The sequence below is a fragment of the Lipophrys pholis genome (assembly GCF_963383615.2).
Source record: "Lipophrys pholis genome assembly, chromosome: 11".
Classification (NCBI taxonomy): Eukaryota; Metazoa; Chordata; class Actinopteri; order Blenniiformes; family Blenniidae; genus Lipophrys; species Lipophrys pholis.
The window spans coordinates 21,380,465-21,391,034 of record NC_137631.1 but is presented as its reverse complement, the minus strand read 5'-3'; the positions used below and the strand labels follow the sequence as shown (position 1 = coordinate 21,391,034).

Genomic DNA, 10,570 nt, shown 5'->3' with positions numbered 1-10,570 from the left:
TGGGATCTTGTCCACAGTGTCCCTGCCTTCTCTACACCAGCTCCTCACAACCATAGGTTGGATGGTGTGACATAAAAGATGTGAAAAATAGAAAAATGAGACATTAAAACTAAATCGTGACATAGGACTCTTTTCAAGTTTTCATTTTTTTCTGCTTAATTTTGCAAAATAATTAGATTGTTCAAAAATAGCTATACTATAATAGAGGAGAAATTGATGAATCTAAGGAAACAAAAATCAGAAAACAGTGCTACAATATAGAAGGCATAATTTATTAGCATTCTTAACATCTTTTAGGAGAGAAAACAGTTTTTTTTCCCCGTACATCAGGAGTGTTTCTCTTGTTAAACAAAATAAGACAGCACGAGATGGTTCATCAGACTCAAATAAGCGATAGGCAGCTATAAACATCCTCTCCGACTCCTCTTCCTAATCATTATTAGAGCAAGACAAAACAATTTCCTACACCACTAAAGCCCTGACACTTAAATAACACTATCACTGCAGAGCCGGATGCTAGAGAAACAACCAAAAGGGAATACTTGGACTCTCCTAAGTGTTATTAACACTTGACAAGCATCTGTACAATTTATACATCCATAAAAACAGAATTAATCACCAACAGAGAACCATTTCACATCATGTATAAAAGATTCATCTTGCTGTATGATTAATAGAAAAATATCTCACCGCGAAAAGTTACTTTTGAAAAAATGATAATGATAGAATAACAATATCCAACTAAAACCCTAACCTAAAATATTGAAGAAATCTCCATCTCGTGCTGTAGGCTTGAAGAAGAGGAGCCGCTGCATAGAAAAACAATAAAATAATCCCCATACAGGCTCATGTTGCTGCTCATTTGAGTCGTATTATACAGGGCTGTTCCGGATCCCACAGCAGAGCACCATGGTGAAGATCATCTCAAAGATCTGAAGGTTGAAAAAGGAGATTGCGGCCATTATGCCTTTGTTCCAGTAACCATGTTGCATCATTTCCCTGAAGTTTAATGGAAACTTAATGTGAAACATCCATCTGCATTTTCAGTCTGACACTCACCATTATGACAGCGACCACCAAGGCAGCCAGACCAATCAGGTAGAGCTTCTTGGAGAACAGCTCGATCAGTTTAAAGTGACAGCTCTGAGGGGGAGACAGAGGCAGAATGAGGACACAGGCCACACTGCTGTGATGAATAACACGTTCAAACATTCACACATACACAGGAGCGAGCGGCGTGTAACTGAGAACAGAGGCTGCTGTCAAAACGGGGTGCTAAATGTCTGCTGGTCAGTACGTCTCTGAACGATTCTTCACATTTTATGATATCTGACAGCAACATGAACACAAACGACAGGAGAAGAAAAAGAAAAGGAGAAAAAATATTTGGGTTCCACATAGTGCAACAGTGGTTTTATTATTTCTGCCAACACTGTGTATGAGAAAGTGATAAATCGATCCTAGTCCATCGAGATTAGGTTTGTGATCATAAACAATCTTTGCTTTTTTTTGTAGCTCGCATTCGGACATCTGCAGTCTCAATACACAACTTTGACTTGGAGTAGAAAATGCATCCAAAAGATGAACGACAGTCATAATAATAACACAAGCTTTGTCCTATGTAAGGTCAAAGCAGACTGGTGAAAGTAAATGTGGGACTTTTTCTAAACCTTTATAAATATGGGACACTAACGCTCTGATGCTTGGTGGCCGTAATTCTGTAAAGCAAACTTAACAGTTTTTTCAACATAATACAATAATACAGTGTGTTTTGTCCTCCGTATTTAACCTTTAGCCATCAAATTGAAGGAGCAATGGGCAGACACCGTGCAGCGCAAGGGGGGCATTTGGGCATCAGAAAGACCCAAAGTGGGATCAAGGCCGTGGCTTTCACTTTCTCCACTGAAATCACATGCCACTCCAATGAATTGAACTGCTGGTTACAAGCCAACATTATAAAGTTAAGAAAGTATTGTATCACTGTTAGACTTAATCGCTGATATTTGTCATACTTCATATGTATTTTCTGTATTGAGCTACATATAGGGTGCAGATAGATATTGATTAAATATGACACATTAACAATAGTTTTCCTTCTTGAAACATACTGATCTTTTTTCTTAAGAATACTGGTGTGTTCATAAAAGTGGTTGTTTAATACCAATAAGTCAAAACAAACTTGTATGTTACACAAAACAAGAAAAATTATTTTCATACCAAAAATTGTAACCAAAAATGAACTTATTGACTGTTTTTATTGTGCACTACACCAAAAATTTGCGTGTACTTGAGATTTCAGGAAATCCTCCGCCGTCTTTCGAGGACACAAAGTGCCGGTGACTTGTTTAAAGAGCGGGGTGTCGTCTCCTTTTCCACAGCAGTCAAGCTGATGAAGAAACCATAGACCAGTGATGTCAATCACTTCACAACATGAATGACTAATATTGTTTACAACTACTTACAATCACAACAACTAAAGTATCCTTGAAGGTTTTCATTGTGACGTACCGTCGTGTGGAAAACCTCCAGCACCTTGATGGCGGCGTCTTTGCTGGGAGACCCTGAGACATCCACCGCCTTGATGTATGCCGAGTCGTAAAAATTGATCAGCTCTTTGGAGATCTGTGGACGGGCAGGAAACAGGCAGGTTTTTGAGAGATGCAACAACAAACAGAGGGAGTTCACAGAGCAGTGGTGGAACATCAATAAAAAAACATCAAACATGCAGCGAGCTGTGTGTGTGTGTGTGTGTGTGTGTGTGTGTGTGTGTGTGTGTGTGTGTGTGTGTGTGTGTGTGTGTGTGTGTGTGTGTGTGTGTGTGTGTGTGTGTGTGTGTGTGTGTGTGTGTGTGTGTGTGTGTGTGTGTGTGTGTGTGTGTGTGTGTATTACTCACAGTGTCCCTGTTCATGAAGCCCCAGATTGCTGCAGCCACTTCACATGCAAACAGGATCACCAAAAAGAAAAAGAACTACAGAAAAAAAACAACGAAAAAACCCCATCAAGAATTCATAGAGACCTTGAGATTAAATATTTAATTCATAAGGAAGAGTTGCCTCTTTTTAGATTAAAGCTGCACAGTTGAAAATACTCACCGTTCCCAGCAGGCACTGCGACTCCTGAATGGCACCAAAACATCCGAGGAAGCCCACAAGCATCATCACTGCTCCAACAGCTATCAGTATGTACACACCTGCCAAAAAAAGAGTGCAGAAAATTGAGAATCAAAAAAGCACCTCAAAGAAATGTGGCTCTTCACCGCAACAATGTGTCCTAAGCACCACAAGGGGGCAGCAGTGTAACCGCTGAAAGTGAGTTGTTGCCCCCGCACTGATCCTAACATTGTTTGGTAATGGACTTCCTGGATGTTTTTCCTGCTTTCCATGTAGAATGACATGACAGTACTGACATCCTGAAGATAAACAGCTCCCGGATCCTGAGTGAGGGAGGTCCATACAGCAGACCCCAGGAGGAAATGCCTCCAGGATGCCCCCCCTACCCCAACAATACCCCTCAGAGCTGACCTCTGACCCCTGGCATTGCCTTTTCCCAGGAAACAGAAGGGATCATGTCAATCAATAGTCTCCCTCCCTAAACACACACACACACACACACACACACACACACACACACACACACACACACACACACACACACACACACACACACACACACACACACACACACACACACACACACACTTTTATCTGACAAAACAACGTCTCAAGCTATTTCCTCCCGGTTTGACAGCTACTTTTGCCACAAACAAACTGACTTTTTTTCTGTCACACTTGCAGTTATTTTCCAGTTTAGCAGCAAACAGAAATGTGAAAATGTGCTACAGGCTCCAATTCAGGAAAACGTCAGTGAATGGTAATAAAGCTCTAGTTACAGCGGAGGCCTGCGTCACAGCCTCAGCAGCTGAGAGCAAAATGGTATGAACTCCGCAAAATAGCAAATATCTTTTATACCAGCAATCAGAAAAGGGAAACGAGCTTTCATAAAGTATAGTAGTTTGTTTCTAAAGGAGTTTGTCTTACAAATACAGACAGGTTTTATTTTTAGCCTGCTGACGTGAAGCCCCTTGTTTCTAAACTGTATCCAGATGGCGCTTAAATCTTGAAGAATGTATCACATTTTCTGGACACTGCATTTGTATCATGTATACACGCACACACTCCTTTACACTACTGGTTCTCAGTCTGAGAGTCAGCGGATAATCTCCCCAATCGCCAATATGACCAAACATTTCAGTGAAGCCAAACATGAGTGGACACACTCATTCCTTCAAAAGCAGGAGGCTTCAAAATGAAACGACTGGTTCACAGATTTGTTCTCCATTCTAGAAAGTGTTTTAATAATTTTGACCACCTCAGATCAGGCAAAGAACACAGCCAGCACAAATTCCTGCAATGTAGTGCTTTTTGTTTTCATTAGAGCAAGTACAGGAAAGGTTGGTGAAGGACAGATAAGAGGTTGTGTTGTTCCACTCAAACAGAAAATAAAGAAAAAGAATGATCTGCATGATTTAAATGATTGAAGGAGATACAGTTCCCCGCGGACTGTGGTTTGTTTGAACACAAATCACATGACTTCTACCCATTAACAGTTTAACTTAAACTGCTTACAAACAAATCCATCAGTAAATCGCTCACATTCAACTCATCTGCAGCTCTGTTCTGTTCAAAATGTGGTGAAATGTAATACTTGATTTACACTGGAGCACAGACGCATTATTAAACACCAAAAGAAGACTTTTCCACCCACTCCGTAAAAAGTACCTCATTTTGAATTATACTGCAGATATTTCTTAAAAGAAAGAGGCTCTGATTGAAAAAAGTGACTATGTGAGCTTCAGTCTTTAAAACTATTGAACATTTTTGCTGAGATTCTTCTAAAAATTTTAGAAAAAATATACATATTGTCTGGCATCAATATCTATTTATAAATTGATACAATGTCATACTTTTATCATTCGGCGTATTGCCTATATTCTAAAGAAAACATATGGATAAGATTTTTTTTTTCCCATTAACCACTACAACTTCAAGAGAATATTTCCAATTAATCTGGAACTCCTTGACTAAATGACCTGACAGTATGTAACATTGTGTGCTAATGTTTCCAACATAGTAAAAGATGTGGTTTTGTTTTCTGCCACTGCTTTTAGTGAGATGATCTGGGAACAGCCCCTTACTGGATTTTCTGTTCTTGTATACACGCAAGTAAAATGCACGAGGAGCCCCTAATGTAGTCTGACAGGGCAGACTGAAAGGGACAGACAGTCAGAGGCTGTGACTGGCCCTGCCCCTGCTACTGCAGGTCTTCAACACCTCACTTTATACCTCATTTATCACCCACAACCATTCCCCATCCATGCAGCTGCACTCCCTCTGTCGCTACTCGACACCCCCAACCACCCTTTCTTTTTCAGGACTTTGTTGTACTGAGAAACGGCTACGAGGGCCAGCAACCAGGCAATGCGGCAAAGCAGACATTATTTCCACTGCCTACCATTACTATGACAACACCCTTTGAGGTTTGAAGGCTATTGAGACCTTAAGGGAGACGGACGATTTGAAGCCCCCGGGAAGTTCATTTATTTCTTGTCTCGCAATGTAATCTCCAGAATGGATCGGGGGTGGGGTGGGGGGGGTGTGGGGGGTGTGGGGTGTGGGGGCTAAAAGGCCTACTTGGACTTCTCCCTTTGCTTCTCAACCAGAGTCTGTAAAGAATAAAAAAAATAAAGAGCCATGTCTACACTTCAGGCTGCATGGTTGAAGCTTGACACCAATAAACTGAGATGAATCCGTTCACCATGTCCAGCAGTGGTTAACTGAAGAGATGTAGATAATGAACTCCTTCATTATTTATTCTTCTTTATGATTATTAAGTATTTGTATCTACGTGTGAGTGGCACAATGATAATAAATTATATTCTGACTATTTAAAAAAAAAAACTGTAAAATCGTCTGGGTGCGTTTGCCCTGTGATAGACAGGCTTCAGGTCCTGTCTGCACCCTGCCTCACCTCGCGTCCATCTCCTGCCATCCTAGATAAAGCAAAGTGAAAAACAGACCAGACTAGATGGATGAGATAAACACAAACTGTTTCCAACCGTTTTTTTCATGCTTGTAAAATATTTTAAATAAACTGTGTGAATGTCCCTAACCTGCACCTGGAATTGTGTATAGGGAATAAAAATGATAATTACATATATAAATTCTATTGCAGTTTTTCTGAGAAGTTTTGTTATTTGCAATCTGGCATTGAAAGAGATTTGTGTTTAAGACAAAATGAGTAGAGATGGTTGCCAACAGAAATAATCATGTTCCCTTATCTGAGCTACTGGAGCCCGGCAGAGGGTATTTATTAGCGACAAAATAAACAGTTAGAATGAATGAGATTTTAATACCCCACTGGCCTTTGTTCGCCAGCTTTCCCATGTGGGCGACTTCTGTTTAGACAAAGCTGAACAAGTACCAACAGAACAGGTCCCAGCAGATGTGAAGCCAGGAGCAACTTCATTTTCACAGCCTTTTAGCTGTTTGTGTTTTTTTCCTTTTTAAGATTGAGTAGAGTCAGTGCATTATGCATACAGTGTACAACATGTTCTGTAACTCACTCACTGCATCTCCTTCTGTAAGTGTGTTACAAGCTGCCCAAACTGACGAACGCCAACAATAATGGTGCAGAGGTAGGAGCGTGTGTATTTTCAGTCTTACATAAATACCACTTTGGTGTGCCAGCATGCTAAAAACATCCACTCCAAACTCTAATTTGAAGGATAATGTGCAGATGTACGAGCTTATTTGAATTATGCGTGGGCGTATGTTCAAGGGACACAGAGGAGAGAAAAAAAAATCCCCCTTGATCTTGCTTGGGTGGGCCTCTCCTGCCGCCCTGCCTTTAAAATCACAAGTGTGCCTTTCCTCTATAAAAAGCATGGGCTTGCTCTTGCTCTGTATACTTACCAAGGAAAGAGTATAGGAGAGCAGCAGGAGCCCAAATGTAAATTAATGGGCTGACTAGAGTTCACCACCACAACAGACCAAGAGGATTGCCCTTTGAAATGTTGAAGTAATATCATGTATTGGAGGCTTCTGTGGCCGATCTCTGGATCTATGAGGGCAGTGAAGAGGACACGAGCGTGACCTATCATTTCAGTTCAAGTTGTGAGACAAACACACACAAAACCGACACACAAAACCCAAGCTGCAACACACTATTGCAGAACTGCTGAAAAATGGTTTTCCCAGAGCACGGACACATCTGTCTCAACATCTGCCTGAAACATCTGGCCTGTGGCTTGAAGAAACATTGATGGTAGACGTTTATGTCATAAACAGGTATATTCATGCAATCTGGCCTACAGTGTGTGGTCGTCTGTGAAAAGGTGACTCCTCAACTCTGCCGCGGATTTACGTAGATCCTGTTTCCTGGTCTTTTCTTCGAGTCACACCGTGCCTACTATTTCTGTTCGTTTCTTGCAGGTGAGCAGGTATTTCCATGAATTGGATAACTGTCAGTGCAGTGCTTTCTGTGAACTTGTATCACATGATGAATAAGGAATAAAGGGGAGAAAAACATCCAGACGTGAGATCAGTCTCAAGGAAAACAGGCACACACAACAGGAAACAGGAGGGACACATAATTATATATGAGCAGCTTACAGGAGGGGGAGTCAAGGGACAAAGACAAAGTTGTATAGCAACTTTATAATAAATCCTCATTGTGTTTAGAGTATGATCAATGTTCGTAGGAAGTTTAACAAAAAGATGAAGCTTGGGATATCTAGAGTCGTTCTGTGCCCGTTGTGTTTCTTGTTTTGTTTTTCTCTTTTTTTGTGGTGTGATACTTTGCTGGATGCTGTGTAGGCTGAGATGGTAATCTGAAGTGGTAATGGTGGAAATCTGTGCTTTTTTAAAACCTCTCTGATTCTAAACAGACATAACAGTGAATAAACAGTGATGTCATTGATCCACAAGGCGGATCTTGCTAAATTAGTTCTGTGTATGTTATTATCGACTTCTGACCGACTTCAACAGCAGCGAGAAGGAAGGTCACTGAAAGACTGATACTCACTGATATAGAAGGTGTTTGGTGCCTGGTGGCCTTCAAACTGAAGTATGAGGAGGTTGCTGGTTTGACTGTCATGGCGTAGCCACAGGGCCACTCCTAAGATCACGCCTCCGGCCAGCTGTTCCACAGAGAAAAAAGTTATTATCATTATTCTTTGATGAAACCTTTAGTATGATCACACTTCTTTATTTGTTAGAAACCCCAAAGAAACTGAGACATAAATATCAAAATAGGCTACTAGAAAGATGAAAGACTTTTTGAAATGAGTCATTGTTGTCTTTTTGATGTGACGATTGCAGAGAGTAGAAGGTGTCGCAGTTGTGGCATTTGAGAGGAAAAGAAGAGCAGATTCTACAAAGATCAAATCAGTCTTCCCCTTTCTACCAATTTTTATCTCTGTGTCTGCTGCCAAGCAAAGAAAGGACATCCTGACACCTCGGTGACCTCCACCAGAGACCCTGACCCTGCTCACAGCTTTGTTTAAAGCCAACTCAACAACTTTGTTGTTCAACTTTACCTCCCAGACAAAGCAGAAATAACCTGACAAGTGTTATCACTCGAAGGCTGGCGGACCAAGAGGCCAAAATTGAGTGTAGTTTTCTTGTTCTCATGCCAATGCCAATGTTTATATGAAGGTATCTGCACATTTTTTTTACCCTGACTGCACCCCATTGTTCTCATAGAAACCGGAAACTGAATCCTTGACGTGAAAAATAGCTAAATGAGGAAGAGAGTGCTCAGAGTCTCTTACAATGACAAGCACAGCCGCAAAACCAACAGAGGAAACGTTCAATCATGTGTGGTGTGTCCAGGATATGGTGACATTTACCTAAAAAAAGAATAACGCTTTGGAATCGACAAAATACTGATCAAAAGTACAAAGTCACAGATGAATACAAAAAGTGATTGACACAGCAACAGGAAACCACAAGCCATGAAAGGAGGCGTAAAAACTATACAGCTGCAGCTGGCTCCTCAGTGCTGCTGCATGTTCTGTCTGCAATGTACAGAAATAATATACCGCCAAAATGTGAAGTGGTGAACAAGGATAAAAGTAGCAAACAATTGGTCCATGTGGGAACAAAGGAAATGTCAGGGAACCAGACCTCCCCATCCCCCATCAAAACTTTTCAATCTGTTTTTTCTTTCATGTCCATTAACATGGATTCAGGTCCTTTAAGCAGGGTGGTTTAATTTAGTACAGAGGAATCTGATTTGTGCATAAGTTCAGTGAATTTTATGATGGATGCAAAATTAATATGAAATAACCAGAAGGTTTTTTTTCTTTTTCAAATTACAGTTCGTCCAGTGCATTTTGCCCCCAGCAGCACTTCCAGCCCCTCACACTGGTGCTACCGTGTTGAGGAAGAAGCATGTGCCTGTTGAGAGGATGGATGCTCCTGTGCTCCCCAAACAGAGCAAAGCCAGACAGAGCAGCATAATTTATACAACAGTCAACTCCTCCAGGGTTTATTATTTATGAATCTTAAGTTCTGAGCTGCACACATGGGTAAACATGCAGCTGCGCACACAAAAAGACAAACTTTTTTTTTCTCTAAACGAAGCAAAAACAGCGTTCAGCCGCCAACGCAGACACAAATTCAGAGTGAAATATGTTCAAACTCACCCAGAATATAAAATTAAAGAAGAATAACATATATTTAATGCATTTCGTGCATCCTGCCACAGCCATGTTGTCACTTCGTTATCAGCCCGTCCTTGTGGATAATTTGTGAGAGCAGTCGACCTCCTGGGATCACACACACAGTCCTACCAGTGGAGTCCGTTATTTCAGGCCAGTTGGAGTATAGACGCGTCTATACAGCAAACTCCTCCTTTATAATGAAGAGTGAAAACCGAGACGGAGAACTGCCCACCGACTGGCGCACAGGAGAGGGATGAGGGCGCAACAAGCCCCCATCAGAGTGCTGGGAGCGCAAATACACCTCTGCAATGTTTAAAAAAATTAGAAAACATTGGAGGATGTTAGATTATACAGTATTTGGGCAAATTTAACTCAGCGCTGTTCTTGAATTTAGTGAAAAGAAAGAAAGAAAGAAAGAAAGGTTCTATTGCCTGAAAAATACATCCAAAACCAGCAATATAAATGACCATGAGAAGACATCTTTCCTCTTGACACCAAACCAGTGACAAAATCTAAACCCAATGAGTAAATTTGAAAAGAAATGTTCCTCTTTTTCTTGAATTTATTTTGTTGTTTTTATGCAAAGGCACCAAACTTTGAGTCTTGAACGGAGGAAAAGTTACAAAATCCATCATAATTTCTTCACTTCAAACGAAGAGAAGAAGAAGATAAAGCATACTTCGCTTTTTTTTTTTCACCAAAGAGATTAAACACTTAAAAAATTTCTGTAAATGTTTTTTTCTGGGTTGTTTATCATATTTAATGAGGAAAAAAAGTGGCAAGCGAAAAACCCCCCCAAAAAACTATGACAAAAACCAACGTCTTAGCACTGAAACCAAAACGCTC

The 10,570-nt window shown here is 40.7% G+C and overlaps 1 protein-coding gene across 1 annotated transcript; it reads right to left on the bottom strand.

Moving 5' to 3' along the window:
* Window positions 1-251: 251 nt before the first annotated feature.
* LOC308116866 (CD81 antigen-like) lies at window positions 252-9,920 on the bottom strand. Its single transcript, XM_080475320.1, has 8 exons — window positions 9,707-9,920; window positions 8,083-8,197; window positions 3,093-3,190; window positions 2,894-2,968; window positions 2,509-2,622; window positions 2,288-2,386; window positions 1,060-1,143; window positions 252-932 (listed from the first exon to the last, which is right to left on the bottom strand). The coding sequence occupies exons 1-8, from the start codon at window positions 9,770-9,772 to the stop codon at window positions 873-875; spliced, it is 711 nt and encodes a 236-aa protein (XP_080331446.1). The 5' UTR covers window positions 9,773-9,920; the 3' UTR covers window positions 252-872.
* Between the last annotated feature and the right edge of the window lie 650 nt (window positions 9,921-10,570).

What these genes read in the sequence shown, in the direction of transcription:
- LOC308116866 (XM_080475320.1), bottom strand. Translation starts at nt 9,772, where the DNA reads ATGGCTGTGGCAGGATGCACGAAATGCATTAAATATATGTTATTCTTC. An exon ending in ACCAAACACCTTCTATATCA is followed by an intron (nt 3,191 to 8,082) that starts GTGAGTATCAGT and finishes TTTTTTTGGCAG; the next exon opens with GTGTGTACATACTGATAGCT. An exon ending in AGGATTTCCTGAAATCTCAA is followed by an intron (nt 1,144 to 2,287) that starts GTACACGCAAAT and finishes TCTCCCCCTCAG; the next exon opens with AGCTGTCACTTTAAACTGAT.